This window comes from Oncorhynchus masou, chromosome 28 (assembly GCF_036934945.1).
Source record: "Oncorhynchus masou masou isolate Uvic2021 chromosome 28, UVic_Omas_1.1, whole genome shotgun sequence".
NCBI lineage: Eukaryota > Metazoa > Chordata > Actinopteri > Salmoniformes > Salmonidae > Oncorhynchus > Oncorhynchus masou.
Window position 1 is genome coordinate 59,631,156 of NC_088239.1, and position 16,789 is coordinate 59,647,944.

At 45.8% G+C, this 16,789-nt stretch overlaps 1 protein-coding gene across 6 annotated transcripts in view; it reads right to left on the reverse strand.

Annotated features, from left to right (window-relative positions):
• Positions 1-3,687: 3,687 nt before the first annotated feature.
• The window catches only part of LOC135517985 (mediator of RNA polymerase II transcription subunit 13-like), a 121,877-nt gene continuing 108,775 nt past the window's right edge, over positions 3,688-16,789 (reverse strand). For 4 of the 6 annotated variants that reach the window (XM_064942780.1, XM_064942782.1, XM_064942779.1 and 1 more), the window contains exons 15-31: positions 16,482-16,702; positions 15,419-15,621; positions 14,376-15,304; positions 12,824-13,003; positions 12,305-12,540; positions 11,900-12,122; positions 10,056-10,374; positions 9,703-9,952; positions 9,248-9,436; positions 8,816-9,039; positions 8,385-8,527; positions 8,040-8,198; positions 7,302-7,466; positions 6,837-6,988; positions 6,581-6,745; positions 6,287-6,414; positions 3,688-5,939 (exon numbers count right to left, since the gene is read on the reverse strand). In XM_064942780.1, coding sequence (XP_064798852.1) covers positions 5,807-5,939; positions 6,287-6,414; positions 6,581-6,745; positions 6,837-6,988; positions 7,302-7,466; positions 8,040-8,198; positions 8,385-8,527; positions 8,816-9,039; positions 9,248-9,436; positions 9,703-9,952; positions 10,056-10,374; positions 11,900-12,122; positions 12,305-12,540; positions 12,824-13,003; positions 14,376-15,304; positions 15,419-15,621; positions 16,482-16,702 — 4,019 coding nt within the window. In that variant the 3' untranslated portion in view covers positions 3,688-5,806. The remainder of the gene's footprint in view (positions 5,940-6,286; positions 6,415-6,580; positions 6,746-6,836; positions 6,989-7,301; positions 7,467-8,039; positions 8,199-8,384; positions 8,528-8,815; positions 9,040-9,247; positions 9,437-9,702; positions 9,953-10,055; positions 10,375-11,899; positions 12,123-12,304; positions 12,541-12,823; positions 13,004-14,375; positions 15,305-15,418; positions 15,622-16,481; positions 16,703-16,789) is intronic. The other 2 variants (XM_064942783.1, XM_064942781.1) reach the window with 1 other exon arrangement.

The following is a 16,789-nucleotide window of genomic DNA, read 5'->3' on the forward strand; positions in this document are numbered from 1 at the left end:
AAAATGACCCTTCTGGTGGAAATTCCTGCAGTCAGCATGCCAATTGCACGCTGACTCAAAACTTGATACATCTGTGGCATTGTGTTGTGTGGCAAAACTGCACAGTTTATAGTGGCCTTTCATTGACCCCAGCACAAGGTGCACTTGTGCGATGATCATGCTGTTTAATCAGTTTCTTGATATGCCACACCTGTCAGGTGGATGGATTACCTTGACAACGGAAGAATTCTCACTAACATGGATGTAAACAAATTTGTGCACACAATTTGAAAGAAATAAACTTTTTGTGCAATATTGTATTTCAGCTCATATATATACACTCTATAGATACTGTACTTTTTTAATGTTTCAATGGAACCAACCAAAATCATACAATTATTTAATACAAAATACATTTCACCAAAATCAAGATTTCATAATTATTGGCACTCCTCATTTAGTACTTAGTGCCACCACCTCTGGCAAGGGTAACAGCATGGTCTTTTCCTGTAATGTTTAACAAAGTTAAGGAACACATTTGAAGGGATTTTGGACCATTCCTCTATGCAGATCCTTTCAAGATCCTTCACATTCTTGGGTTTGCACTTATCAACTGCCCTCTTCCACTCAGCCCACAGGTTTTCAATTGGATTGAGGTCTGGCAACTGAGATGGCCATGGCAGAACATTGATTTTGTTGTCACAGAACCATTTCTGTGTGGATCTTGAGGTATGTTTTGTGTCATTGTCTTGTTGGAAAGTCCACATATAGCCAAGTTCCAGCCTTCTGGCAGAGGCAACCAGATTGTCAGCCAAAATTGCCTGGTACTTGGTGGAATTCATTATGCCATCAGTCTTAACCACTGCCCCTGGACCTCTGGAGTTAAAACAGCCCCAAAACATCACTGACCCACAACCATATTTCACTGTGGGTATGAGGTGCCTCTCCTTGTAAGCATCTCTGTTTCGATGCCAAACATTCCGATAATGTATCTGACCAAAACGTTCAATTTTGGTCTCATCTGACCAGAGCACCTTCTTCCAGTCATAATTGAAATGACGTTTGGCAAACTCCAAGTGCTTGCGTCTATGTCTTGGGGTCAGAAAGGGTTTTCTTCTGGCAACCCTGCCAAAGAGCCTGTGGTTGTGAAGGTGGTGTCTGATGGTGCTTTTTGAAACCTGGTGAACCCAAGACGCCACCAAGGCCTGCAATTCTTTCACAGTGGTTCTTGGGGATTTTGTTGCTTCTCTCACCATCCTCCTCCCTATCGTGGGGGGCAAAATGCGTTTGCGTCCTCTACCCGTGAGGTTTTCAACTGTTCCATATCTTTAGAATTTTTAAATAATTGCTCTGACAGTGCTTCAATCTTTTGTGGATCTTCTTGTAGCCATTATCAGATTTTTTATCAGTTGTTTTCTTTTTTTCGTGGTGTCGGATGACAAAGGGATATTGCATGCTTGTTACCTCATTTTTAGACCCAAGTGAAAAAGGAAGTGATGTAATGGCTCGATATAGTTCCTTAACACTGAGAAACTTAAATAAGTGGAATTTAATTCCTGGTTTAATTTTGGCAGATGTTATTTACAATAATCTTTAAGGGTGCCATTAATTGCGAAACCTTGATTTGGAAGACATTGCTTTTTAATTAAATCAATAAATCATTTTGTTGGGTTCCATTGAAACATTCATAAAGTACAGTATTTTTCACATGTTGGTATTTTGAGTTTTTCTCTATAGTTATAGTGTTTAAAAAAAAGTATTGTTTGTGCATTGCCAGTCATGGGTGCCAGTAATTTTGGAGACCACTGTATATATATACAGCACCAATCAAAAGTTTTCTTCAAAGTAGCCACCCTTTGCTTTGATGACAGCTTTGCACAATCTTGGCATTCTCTCAACCAGCTTCATGAGGTAGTCACGTGGATTGAATTTCAATTAACATGTGTGCCTTGTTAAAAGTTAATTTGTGGAATTTCTTTCCTTCTTAATGCGTTTGAGCCAATCATTTATGTTGTAACAAGGTACAGAAGATAGCCCTATTTGGTAAAAGACCAAGTCTATATTATGGCAAGAACAGCTCAAATAAGCAGAGAGAAAAGACAGTCCATCATTACTTTAAGACACGAAGGTCAGTCAATACCGGAAAATGTCAAGAATTTTCAAAGTTTCTTCAAGTGCAGTCGCAAAAACTATCAAGCGCTATGATGAAACTGTCTCTCATGAGGACCGCCAGAGGAAAGGAAGTCCCAGAGTTACCTCTGCTGCAGAGGATAAGAACATTAGAGTTACCAGCCTCAGAAATTGCAGCCCAAATAAATGCTTCACAGAGTTCAAGTAACAGACACATCTCAACATCAACTGTTCAGAGGAGACTGCAAGAATCAGGCCTTCATAGTCGAATTGTTGCAAAGAAGCCACTACTAAAGGACACCAATAATAAGAAGAGTTGCTTAGGCCAAGAAACACAAGCAATGGACATTAGACCAGTGAAAATCTGTCCTTTGGTCTGATGAGTCCAAATGTGAGATTTTTGTTTGTAACCACCGTGTCTTTGTGAGAAGCAGAGTAGGTGAACGGATGATCTCTGCATGTGTGGATCCCACTGTGAAGCATGGAGGAGGAGGTGAGATGGTGTGGGGGTGCTTGGCTGGTGACATTGTCAGTGATTTATTTAGAATTCAAGGCACACTTAAACAGCATGGCTACCACAACATTATTCAGAGATTCGCTATCCCATCTGGTTTGTGCTTACTGGGACTATCATTTGTTTTTCAACAGGACAATTACCTAACACACCTCCAGGCTGTGTACGGGTTATTGAACAATCACCCAAACTCAACCCAATTGAGATGGCTTGGGATGAGTTGGACTGCAGTGTGAAAGAAAAGCAGCCAACAAGTGCTCAGCATATGTGGGAACTCCTTGAAGGCTGTTGGAAAAGCATTCCTCGTGAAGCTGGTTGAGAGAATGCCAAGAGTGTGCAAAGCTGTCATTAAGCCAAAGGGTGGATTACTTTTAAGAATCTCAAATATAAATATTTTTTATTTGTTTAACACTTATTCTACAATGTATAACATAGTAAACATAAAGAAAAACCCTGGAATGAGTAGGTGTGTACAAACTTTTGACTGGTACTGTATATAATATACTTATGAATCAAATATTACCCCACTACAATACAGATATATGAATGAAACCAGCATGGTGCAAGGAAACACTATCATTCATGTTTCTGTTTTGTTTCAATAAGTTAGAAGCTGACATATGCTACAACAACGTTGTCAAGATTGTGACAGTGTTAGTGAGCGAACAAGTCATGTCTGGACTTCTACAGTACCATGACAGAGCAGGCTCTCAGCATGTCTCCCACATTGTCTCCAATAAGGAGGGCAGATGTGATCGGGGGTCCGAGGTGTTGATCCAATTCACAGGTCTCTCTGTTGACAGGACAAGGGGAAAGCATTGAAACATGCTAACAGGCCCTCTCCTCCCCTCTCCTCTACACAAATGCAGATAGCAGGGCATTGGCGCGCCAGACCATTCCAACCACATCACATGTAGTCCCTTTCACAACATGGCAATGGAATCAATGTCTGGGACTAATCATGCAGCTTGTCTCAAATTCAATGAGTGATCTGAATGGCACTGTCCATAATCATATAAAGATATCAAAAGATTAAAGATTTTAAAGACTCCAGTGTCAAATAAGACAGCATAGAGAACACACACACTCAAAGGGAGTTTTTTTTCAAGAGTTTTAATAATTTACTAAAAAAAAGAGTGTAAAAGTCACAGATCTCTTCCCCAAGATAGATCTGTCTCATATTCAAAATGATGGCAGATGTCACAAATTTGCAAACTTGCCCTCTTTTGTACTTGAATGTACATTTCTTGGCAATACACCCGTGGCTGTATTTTGAATGAGACTTCATATGTATATATTTATATTTAAAAAAGCCCACAGCAAAAAATACTTTATAGGAATCACTTAAAATAAAGTCAATTAAACCAGCATGAAATGTACAGCTTTGAGAAATTCGAGAAAAAAACCCAGGTGAAAAGTGTATATACAAACATGCTAGGAATTGTACAAATAGCAGGGCTGTTTGAGTGGAGCTCATGAAATAGGCTTTTCTGATGGTTTGCTTGACATCATTTAGGACCACCACTGATATAAAGCATATTAGTTAAATATACAACACTCATGTAATGCTCAAATACATACCATTGAAATCTATTGCCTATTTCAAGTTTATTTAGCAGGAGAAGAGAGACACTTCATAAATATATCTTTCCTACAGTATTAAGCTCCTTAACTTAAACTCATTAAATAAAACGGCAAAAAGTTGACATTTCAATCATTGAAAAAAATATAAAAGTATAGAACTAAAATACATTTTCTTTGATAAAAGATTTATACTGTATTTGCCTCTTCAAAGAGAAAGTTATGTATAAACCACTATCACCATCATGTGGCTGTTTTAGAGAAGTAATATATGTATATACACACACACACATATACATATATACACATATATATATACACACACACATACATATATATATATTTATATATATATATGAGTTTATATGCATAATATACTATATATAAATATGAAATGTTATATATATTTTTTTTACAATTTGCTTCAAAACGTCAATTTCCATTTCCGACCCCAAGGTGATTGATATTAAATTTGGAAAAGACCTTGATACATTTTTTTCTTCAAAATGTAATTTTAAATATTAAAAATAATTCTAAATTCTTCACAAATGTCAGTTTAACTCTATAAACAAGAACCTCTGTTCATTATTTGTCAAATAGTATTCAGTGTGTCCATATGTACAGCAATAAAATTGTAACTTTCAAAAGTAAGGAAAAAGTGCCATTATCAAATGCTTTGACCTCACAGGAAATTGTTGTGTTCTACGCCCTTTGATGATTGTTGGTATGAATTTCATTACTAAACCGCGAGCCAATGAACTCACAACCACAGTTCCTTACAAATGTGTAAAAGTGTTATTGAAGGTAGGAAGCTGCTGTGTTGCTATGGTCAGTTGGTTCCCTGGTTGTTGCAGTGTGGGGCAGACACAGGACACCTAATGCAGGTGACTCCCAGGCAACCATCCTACATGAGGATGTCTGTATCTCCCAGGGTATCACTGTTATGGCTGGTAAGGGGGACGGTGCAAGTCTTCATGCAGGACCACACTATAGGTCACATAGTGCACCCTTTAACATGTTTCCTCCATGACTTCAAAACATCTTCAGTCTCACAGGAACAGGGTGAAAAGTCAATGCTGATCTGATAATGACAAGTGTAACACTGAAATGTCCTATTATGACAATAAAAAGGGCATAGCTGGATATCTCCATCTTCTCTCTCAGACGGTACGTGCCTTTTCAGATGGTTGTTGGCACATCACCGCATCTTACAATAACCATTTTTAAAGGTAAGAATTGCACTGGACTGGTCTCATGGCTGACCATACTGTTCATGTTCAAAGGTCTCTCTGTACTGTACATAGGCGTTTGTTTTCCCAACCAAGGACCAGCACAATCTGTTGTCCTACTGCCACCATTTTGACCATCAATCCACTGAATTAAAGCCATGATTTGATCACAGATCACATGGTAATACTAGGTGTAAAAGGGGTCCATAAGTCTCACCCTATCTGTCCGTCCTGAATTTGTTTAACAGACCTCTGGCTCTCTCTGGTGTCCCGGCAGAGACATTGCAGGCAGGCAGGCAGGCACACATGACCTCAGAGGCCATGGATTGTACAGTACTCAGTTTCCTCAGCTGTCCATTAGTAAGTCCCATTGCTAGAGCATGTTGAGGACGGCATTGTACATCTGTGTGAGCACAGCCAGGTGAACGGGCAGGCAGGAGCGGCGGTCCTGGGTGGCAGGGTTACACGTCAGCCACGAGAGGGCGTTGTACTGCTCCAACACAAACCTACAGCAGGACGCAAGACATGAGCACCGGGGTTTGGGGTTAGAGAGCACATAACATGAACATACATCATACTAAATGAAGTGTTGACCTTTATAGCCTTCAAATGATCCCTGCACATACTCTACTACTTCATCACAGAGGGCAAGTTAGTGACAATAACAACCAATATGACAGAGTAAGAAGAGGAGACAATAGGTTGTTATACAGTAGAAGGTAGGATGGGATGGGTAGTGGATACTGGGAGGGTTTCAGAATTCTCTGGTTTTCCAGAAATCCTGTTTTAATTTTGAGAAAGTTAATGGAGTTTTGTAACCATAGGTACTGGGCATATAACATAACCTACTAACCTGAGCACGTCAGAGGTGGTCTTGGAGTCCAGAGGGTGAGGTATCCTCTTGGTCGTCTTGTCTGAGCTTGTCTGATTGGGTTCATCTGATTGGGCTGTGGCAATGGCGATGTGGTGGTGTAAAGATGCCTGAAGAGGAGAAACAGAGGTAAGTGTCTGAACACACACTTACACACACACATACACAAAAGTATTCACCCACACGCACACCCATCCTACCCCCCACCCCACACACACACATACGCACGCATCCCCACCCTCACACACAAAATCAACAAGTACGTGGATCCCTTACCTTGAGAAAGAGTGGACACTGGTTCTGAGCCTGAGGGCAGGAGGCCCAGAACCAGTGAGGCAGGCTGTCGGCCTGGGCAGTGGAGACATAGTATCCCAGGGCTAGAGGTTGCTGCTTCAGCTCCTCCGGAGGGTTCTCCCTAGACAGAAACCTCTCTCCCTGACTCTGGAGGACAGAGGGAATATTAAGGATATATGGCCACCAACAGTGGATAGTTCAGATGAATTGAGTCACTTAGCCTGGTTCCTGAACTCACCCTGTTATGCTGGAAGTGTGAGCTTCCCCCCATGCCAGAGGGGGAGCCAGGGGAGGGTACGGGGGAGGTGTTGGGGGAGGGGTGCAGGTTGAGAATGTCATGTCCTATGTCATTCTCCAGCTCGTCAGGGAAAGGCAGGTCGAACATGTCGTCTGGAGACAGAAACACAGCAGAGAGTTATCTATCTAGTAAGTTACATATACATATTCCTCTGATCCTATTCCAAACAATCCTGAGAGAATTGCACCCTCTGGTGGGGATATTTGTGAACTTCACACAACTTAAATCCAGCAACAGTTACTGTAAGATGCTGAGTATAAAATACCTTATTGCCCATATTAAGCCTTCCAGCTCAAGTATAGATTTTTAGATATAATGTTATTGCCGCTAACATATTGGTTGTACTGAATAAACTTGTACACTGCATTCAACATGGAGGTCTAATGTGGAATGTGGACCCCTTACCGGCGTTATCCTCTGTGGGGTAGGAGCTGGCAGCCAGCTGTGTGGTGGCGGAGGTGGGGAATACCAGGATGTGGGTACAGGAAGCGTCTTGAGGGGTGTTCAGCTGGGACGTCTGCAGGTTGAGGGCTGTGCTGCGACCAAACACCGAGCCCATCGTCACTGCGTCTGCACACACACACACACACACACACACACACACCCTGTCATGCAACAAATCCCATGAACTTGGCCTCCATGACGATGGAAATGCTCCGGCGCTCCGTTGCCAGGGAAGCTGATGGGGACTGAACACTGCACATTTCCAACTGCCCGCTTCAGACCAACTTATTATAAATAGTATGTCATGTAAGATTTACCTCAATAGAGCTTAGTGTGTGCTTGGTAATGAAATCCTTTGAGTTTGTTAGTTTGAATTGCTGTGCACAATGTGCTACAGTGCAGTCTATACTGTAAAATCCACTTGGCCTAACCTTACCTCAAAATGCTGCAATCGCCATTATGTCTGCATTACTGTGAGCTGTGAAGTGAGTGTGGCAGCTCGCAGTGCTCCCTGAGTGTGTGGCAGTATTGGGGTGAAACCCACTATTACACTGTTCACCCTTAGCTCATAACATCATGTTGTATCTGCAACTCCAGGGCTTACAGAGTGAGCTCCTATAACATCTATTAAATATGTCTATTATATCTGGAAGGTTCACTAAACACATCATCCATGGGCCCAGCAGTGCTGCTGCTAACCTGGCATCACCACGATGGAGCCCTGGGGCTCCATGGCAACCAGGCAGGCACTGAGGATTGAGGGGGAGTCGGCGGAGGAGATGCCACACATACAACATGCCTCCTTCAGCTGGCGACTGATGGAGTGGAGAGAGTGCTCCCCCAGGAGAACGCTCCAGTCTGGAGGGAGGGAGGGAGGGAGACTCAGGTCAATACAGTGAATTGTTCTACAGTCTACTGTCATCTCCTCTGGATCAACTGAAATACTGAGGCCGAAAATATCGAAACAATAGTTCCAGCAGATCTCACCTTCCACCAAACACCAGGGATATTGAAACAGAGTTAGCTGCACTACGCTGAACTCACCTTTCAGTTCACCATGTCCTAGTCTGCCCAGCCGACCAATCACGATCCTCCATGGCAGTGAGGTCATCTGGATGATGCCGACACACCAGTCCCATAACTTTTGCAGTCCCATCTTCCTGGCTGAGACCTTGGGCCACCGCGCTCTGAGGAGGAGCAGGGAGTGACAAGAAGAACGTTTGGTAATGTCTATATAGCATCATGAACTGTATAAATATAAAGGTTCTGAAATGCTACATTAAAGTGTATTACTTTACTCAATATAATATAGCCTAGCCTACTATGCATAATAGATATTATATGATATAATTTAATGAACGACAGGATGAAAGGATTTGTCATTATCTAACATTAGCACAGTATCATCAACACCTCATAGATATCCCACACTCTCCCAGACCCTGAGTGATTGAGTAACTGATTGAGTAACTGACCTGTTGGGCACATCGATGTTGATGATGCAGGTCTCCAGTAGCTCTCCATGTTGGTCGGTGCAGGAGACCAGGATCCAGCGCTGGTCGTGGGACAGGCAGTAGCCCACAAACAGCACATTGTACCTGGGAGGGATCTCTGCCCACACCTCCCCTGGCTCCGGTTGCTTGGCACGGGTAGGACCCAGAATGTACGGGGGAGAGTAGCCCTGTAGAGGGCTGGGGTGCTGGGGAGGGGACAGGGGGAGAGAGCGGGACGGAGAGTGAGGAGGGAGGGGGAGAGAGTGGGATTGTCAGACATTTGGAGCATTTACTAATCAGATGAGATGTGTAGGTAGGGTAGGCCCCTATGTGTCTGAGTGATTGTGTTTGAAGCCTGTGTGTGACTTTGAATGGGTGTACATGTCTTTAAGTGTGTGTTTGTCCAAGCCTTACCTCTGGGCTCTTGAGCACAGATTCTAGGGTGGAGGCGGGGCCAAAGCCGGTCAGAGACTTGATGTGTGTCTGTGTGGGTAGGAGGCGTCTGCACTGGGAGTAGGCTGAGAAGGCCAGGGAGCGCAGGTGCTGCAGGTACAGAGGGCTCTCACCACTGGCTGGCTGGAGCAGGTACTGACATGGCACCACCTGGACAACCCATACAGAATGAATGAGCACTCTTGTATGAGCAGATCCGTGGTAGGACACCCATACAGTGTCTTCTGGTACTCTATTCCATATATAGTGCACTCCTTTTGACTAGAGGGCTCTTTTCAAAACTAGTGCACAATGTAGGGATTAGGGTGTTCCCCCACAGTCTCAGTCACTCATCCATACAGCCATTAACATTGAACCATACAGAAGCAAAGCTTTAGGTGGTGTAGGAGGGAGTACAGTACAGTATATGATCCTACCTGTAACACCAGTGCTGGTCTCATGCTCTCCGGCAATGTCTGTAGCATCTCTGTGTAGCAACGCAGCAGCCCTAGTAACCACACACTGCCTGCCTCCACCTCCTCACCCTCCTCCTCCTCTCCTCCATCCCTCGCTCGGCCCGAGCACAGGAAGGGGTCCACCACGTAGATCACGATGGCAGGGGGGTGGGCGTGGCTATCGGCCGAGTCCGCCAGCGTGGGGATGCCGATTCGCTCCCGCTCCGCCACACTGGGACAGGGGGCGGAGACATATATCATGATAACATAGAAAACTGAATAATAATATAGTAATACAATAGTAATGTAGCAGCATAGATGCCCTGGGTTCTCACCTCTCAGGGGTCTCTGGCTGGCTAGGTGGTGGTGGTGTAGCATTGGGGGTATTCTTGACCTCAGTGGACCCTCCTTGGGTGCCCTCTGCTGGACCTGGCTGGCCCAAGGCTGCTGCTGCTGTGGGGGTTGGGGTGCTTCCTGAGCTGAGGGCCACTGGGGGGGCTGTTGCCTCTCCCTCAGCAGGGGCCCCAGGACCATAGGGGGGCTGGCTGGAGGAGGGGGCAGGCTGGGCTGAGGAGGGCGTAGGGGCTGGAGGAGGCTGAGGCTTGGGGGGTAACAACAGACTGCTGTCCAAAGACAGGGCAGACAACTGTGGACCTGGATGAAGGAAAACATAGAGGAGGATTTAGAGTTGAAATGCATGGAGTAGTTAGTGTTTAGGGGTGGGGGTGTTGCAGCACTCTCAGCACCCCTACTTCCTGCGGCAATTGTTAGTGTATATACATACAGTACCAGTCAAAAGTTTGGACACACCTACTCATTCCAGGGTTTTTCTTTATTTTAACTATTTTATACATTGTAGAATAATAGTGAAGACTATGAAATAACACATGGAATCATGTAGTAACCAAAAAAGTGTTAAACAAAGGTTCTTCAAAGTAGCCACCCTTTGCCTTGATGACAACTTGGCATTCTCTCAACCAGCTTCATGAGGTAGTCGCCCGGACAGGTGTGCCTTGTTAAAAGTTAATTGTGGAATTTCTTTGCGTTTGAGCCAATCAGTTGTGTTGTGACATAGTAGGGGTGGTATACAGAAGATAGCCATAAACACAGAAGACCAAGTCCATATCATGGCAAGAACAGCTCAAATAAACAAAGAGAAACGATAGTCCATCATTAATAAGACATGAAGGTCAGTCAATACCAGAACATTTCTAGAACTTCTAGTCTCTTAAAGTGCAGTCGCAAAAACCATCAAGCGCTATAATGAAATGGCTCTCATGAGGACCGCCACAGGAAAGGAAGACACAGAGTTACCTCTGCTGCAGAGGATGAGTTCATTAGAGTTACCAGCCTCAGAAATTGCAGCCCAAATAAATGCTTCACAGAGTTCAAGTAACAGACACATCTCAACATCAACTGTTCAGAGGAGACTGCAAGAATCAGGCCTTCATGGTCGAATTGCTGCAAAGAAACCACTACTAAAGGACACCAATAAGAAGAAGAGACTTGCTTAGGCCAAGAAACACAAGCAATGGACATTAGACCGGTTGAAATCTGTCCTTTGGTCTGATGAGTCCAAATGTGAGATTTTTGTTTGTAACCGCCGTGCCTTTGTGAGAAGCAGAGTAGGTGAACGGATGATCTCTGCATGTGTGGTTCCCACTGTGAAGCATGGAGGAGGAGGTGTGATGGTGTTGGGGTGCTTTGCTGGTGACATTGTCAGTGATTTATTTAGAATTCAAGGCACACTTAAACAGCATGGCTACCACAGCATTCTGCAGCGATAAGCTATCCCATCTGGTTTGTGCTTACTGGGACTATCATTTTGTGTATGTGACAAATAAAATTTAATTTGATTTTTTTCCCAACAGGACAATGACCCAACACACCTCCAGGCTGTGTAAGGGCTATTTGACCAAGAAGGAGAGAGATGGAGTGCTGCATCAGATGACCTGGCCTCCACAATCACCCGACCTCACCCCAATTGAGATGGTTTGGGATGAGTTGGACCGCAGAGTGAAGGAAAAGCAGCCAACAACTGATCAGCATATGTGGGAACTGTTGGAAAAGCATTCCAGGTGAAGCTGGTTGAGAGAATGCCAAGAGCACTCATATGTCCCAACTGGTACAATGTCCCTTCATCACTTCAGACAATTTCAATCATAAAGTTCAGTTTCACCTAGCTGCTTCCTGCAGGTGCGCGCATAGAGTTTGAGTTTTCTGAGGTTGTCGCTGTGTTGCTGTCCAGCCCAGGGCCCTGTGAACCACTGGTCTATCTGCTCCTCCTCATGCCTCTCCTTCTCTTTCTCCTTATCGGTCTCAGTTTCTGTCTCTGCCCCCACACGCACCAGCCCATCTCTGGAGACCTTTGCCAGGGGTCTGTGTTTCCCCAACCGACACGTCTGAAAATGACAAAAAGTAAGGGTCAAGGGCTATAGAGCACATACACAGTATCCCACCCAGTGTCTTCAAACATTCACAGGAGGTGGAGACATATAATTGGTAATTGTATATTCTGAAGGAAACAACAACTAAGGAATTGCTAGAGGAGAGGTTTGGGATATAGTAGTATAATAGGAATTACCTCGTAGACAGCGCTGAGCTCCTGGAAGAAGGCCTGTGCCCCGGCCAGCAGGGTTTCAGAGTTGGGGCAGAGCACAAGGAAGGCCACGTCCCTCTGTCCCCCATATGGTTCCAACAGCAGCTTCTCCCAGAAGGGCAGCGCCAGGGGCGACAGCGCCAGGAAGTTACGGTCATAGTTATCGTAGTAGCCCAGCAACAGGGTAGGGATGGGAAGGGGTTCGGGCGACTCCTCTGACCCTGGTGAGAAGAAAGATGAGAAGATTTATGGAAGGCTGGACTGGACTGAAAGACGTCAGGTGATTGTCATGTTCGATTACATTTCTCCAGTTACCCTTTGTACAGCAATATTTAGGCGGCCTACTCCTAAATTGAGATCAGTGTAAGAACCTGAAATGTTGACATCAAATATAATTTACACAAAAGTGAATTCACAAACAGTTAATGGGAAATCTATCTAAAATACAGTACATTTCAAATATCTACTGTAGATACGTCAATAAGAGTGTTCCCGGTGGCTTACCGTAGGATCCCCGGCCGGCCATCTTGTGGAACTGTTGCCATGTGAGTGGACCCTGGACATGCTGGATGTTCTCCCAGGTCCGGCCCGTACGTTTCTTCTGGATTGCGTCCTGGAGGAAGGGCTGCAGGGACAGCAGCATACGCACCACGTCCTGGGATGACAGAATACTGATGTCCAACACTAGGGAGAGACAAGGACACACACACACAGGAGAACACACACACACACACAGAAATACATACATTACATAAATAAACATTAGACATCATACACATTGAACGTCACATTACACAACAGTCCGTATCTAACATAGAGAAACATGGATTTCAACTTTGAGTGAATGGATTGATCTTGTTTAATTTTCCATTCTAAGAAACAATATGCTACACTACATGACCAAAGGTATGTGGACTCTTGCTCATCTAACATCTCATTCAAAAATCCTGGCCATTAATATGGATTTGCTATGCCCTTTGCTGCCTTAACAGCCTCCACTTTTCTGGGAAGGCGGGGCTTGAGGTCAGGGCTCTGTGCAGACCAGTCAAATTCTTCCCGACCGATATTGACAAAACAGTTCTGTATGGATATCACTTTGCGCACAGGGTCATTGTCATGCTGAAACAGGAAAAGGTCTTCCCCAAACTGTTGCCACAAAGTTAGAAGCACATAATCGTCTAGAATGTCATTGTATGCTGTAGCATTAAGATTTCCCTTCACTGGAACTAAGGGGCCTAGCCGGAACCAAGAAAAACATTATTCCTCATCCACCAAACTTTACAGTTGGCACTATGCATTCGGGCAAGTAGCATTCTCCTGGCATCTGCCAAACCCAGATTCGTCCTTCAGACCGACAGATAGTAAAGCATGATTCATCAGTCTGGAGAACGCGTTTCCACTGCTCCTGAGTCCAATGGCGGCAAGCTTTACACCACTCCAGCCGATGCTTGGCATTGCACATTGTAATCTTAGGCTTGTGTGCAGCTGCTCGGCCATGGAAACCCAAAGTTCAGTTCTGCTGACGTTGCTTCCAGAGGCAGTTTGGAACTCGGTAATGAGTGTTGCAACTGAGGACAGACCATTTTTACGTAATATGCCCGTTCTGTGAGCTTGTGTGGCCTACCACTTCACGGCTGAGCCGTTGTTGCTCCTAGACGTTTCCACTTAACAATAACAGCACTTACAGTTGACCGGGGCAGCTCTACTGGTCAGAAATTATACAAACTGAATTGTTGGAAAGGTGGCATCCTATGACGTGGCCACATTGAAAGCCACGTTGCAAGTCACTAAGCTCTTCATTAAGGCCATTCTACTGCCAATATTTGTCTATTTTATACACCGGTCAGCAATGGGTGTGGCTGAAATAGCCGAATCCACTAATTAAAAAGGTGTCAGTAAACTTTTGTATAGATAGTGTATTTATAACTGTAATCAGTTCACCGCAGATAGACAGCCACTATCAGTTCTATCACCACTGTCATCCCTACTGTCATCCTGCAATTACTATCACCCCGTGGCATCCTTCTATCATCCCAGCCGGATCCCTCCTCCTTACCGTTGGTGTGAGGCCAGGAGTGTAGAGCGCTGCTCCTCACAACAGCCGGATCTACTTTCCCCCCGGCGGGGTTATCCACATACTGCTGTCCCTGTACCAGCGCGTTGTAACACTCCACACATGCATCACTGCCATCGGCCCACTGCTTGTCAGCCATCCAGCTCTGGAGCAGTGCCCCCTGGCGGCCGTGGCAGTAGCAGGCAGGAGGGAGGTGTAGGGAGGCCAGGGAGGAGATGGGCTGGGAGCACTGCTCCTGGAGGAGCTCCATGACAGAGGGAGGGGTGGGGGAGGAGTCCTGGGGGCGCTTGGCCCGGGGGTCTCCCATGGGTGGTTCTCTGCGGCACAGCGCCAGCCTCCTCTCGGCTGCCCTGCCCACCTCCGAGCCCCTCCCGAAGATGTCCAGCTCGTCCTCCAGGAAGAGACCTGTGCCGTGGGCCAGCCGGCGGTTGACGATGGCGCTGAAGCCGCACATGCAGCGGTACTGGTCCTCAAGAGTGGAGTCGGGGATGTACACGCCCACGTCGGCGCCCTTCACGTTCATGTTGCAGGCGCAGATGCAGCAGCTGTCGAAGTTGCGATCTTTGAAGACGTTGAGGACTGAGTCAGAGAGGAGCAGGACGGCGTACAGGCTGTGGGCCTCGGGCAGGGCGGGGCAGGACGCATGGGGCTCAGTCAGGGAGCTCATAGGCAGGCTGGTGGAGGGCGTGGAGGCAGGGGAGCTCAGCTCTGTCCCGGTGCCCTCCTGCTTCACAGAGCCCTGCCCGCTGGCCGTGCCAACGCCCTTTGGGGTGCGCGGGGTACGAGGGGTGGGGACGGAGAAGCGGGGGGTGGCAGGGGAGGGCGAGGGGAGGATGCCACCGGTGGTGCCTATGGATAGGGCACTGGCACTCATCTGGGCATACTCCTGGTCCCCAACACTGGGGACGTTGCTGGAGGACACACACACACACACACACACAGTAAATTGAACGTGGTAACGTTTAAGGTACATTTTATGAACATCCATCCAGCTGTAATAGAACCAACCCTGGTACAGTACTTACACATATCCATCTCTGATGAAGGAGGGCGGCAGGGAGGAGTAGTGCTCCATCTTGGGCAGCAGGGCCCAGGAGGGCCGGTAGTAACACTGGTCAGGCACCTTGATGGGGGGCAGACACTGACTGGGGAGGGTCCGCAGCGGAGCAAACATGGAGCAGCCCATCTGTGGCTGGACAGACGGGACACGGTACACAAATGAGAAGTCCTGCAGAGGGGGATGGGGAAGGAGAGCTCATTGTAAATGTGTTCCCACAGTATCACAATGTGTCACAGAGAGACAATTAGCACTTAAACAACGACACAAGTTGCAACAGGCTGTATGGTGAGGAGCAGTTCAGGTATTTGGTTCCACATACCAGTGAGTCCTCTAGCAGGCCAGCAGGTATAAACATGCTACAGCAACATCAGTCAAGATCAAATGAGACGCTAAAGTTTACATTAACACTGGTAGGCTGCACAGTGCCCTGTAGCTACTTTATTTGAAGCATTTTCACTATTATAACATTCATCATACAACCACCAGTGTTGGGGAGTAGTGAACTACATCTAGTTCAAGTTTGCCATTTAACACTGTAGCTTACTACTGGAACTACACATTACTTTTTCTTCAAAATGAAAATAAAAAATGGGTGAAGTAGGCAATCATATCCTTTCTTTTTTGGTATCAGACCTGACTAATTCTCACTTGAAACATACGTAGATTTAGAGTTTAATAGGCTAAATTACACATTCTGTTAACATATGACCCCAAAGTGATCTGTCTTGCAATTTGTAGTCAATGACATTACAGAGTTACATATTTTTCACATAAACATACTTTTCACGAAGTGGTTTGGATGTAGTGAACTACTTTTTCAGAGTAACTTTAGGGTAGCTTTAGTGTAGTTTAACCTCTTCTAGTGTGAAATAATTGGTACCTTGGAAAAAATATTTTTTCAGATTAGTTTCCCAAACATTGACAACCACTAACCATATTAACCAATTTGAATATATCAAATCGGTTACATGATGTCACATACTACAGACTTAATCATTTCCAGTCCCATTGCTTCTGTGGTGCCTCACCTTAATGTCCTCATGTTTAGGACTGGCCATGCCTTCCTCCACCTCCATCCGGTACTCCTGGAGCTGGGTGGAGGACAGGGGGCCCAGGGGGTGGTCAGAGCCCCCCGAGGGGGCTGGTGGCTCTTGGCTGGGGGTGTCACGGTATGTCATGATGGGGGAGAAGGCTGGGTGCTGCTCCAGGGAAGGGGGTGTGGGGAACATCCGCTGGAGGTCTGCTACTGCTGAATGGAGAGAGGGATGGGGGGAGGAGATGAGGGGAGGAGAGAGAGTAGGAGAGAGAGGGATGGGGGAGGAGATGAGGGGAGGAG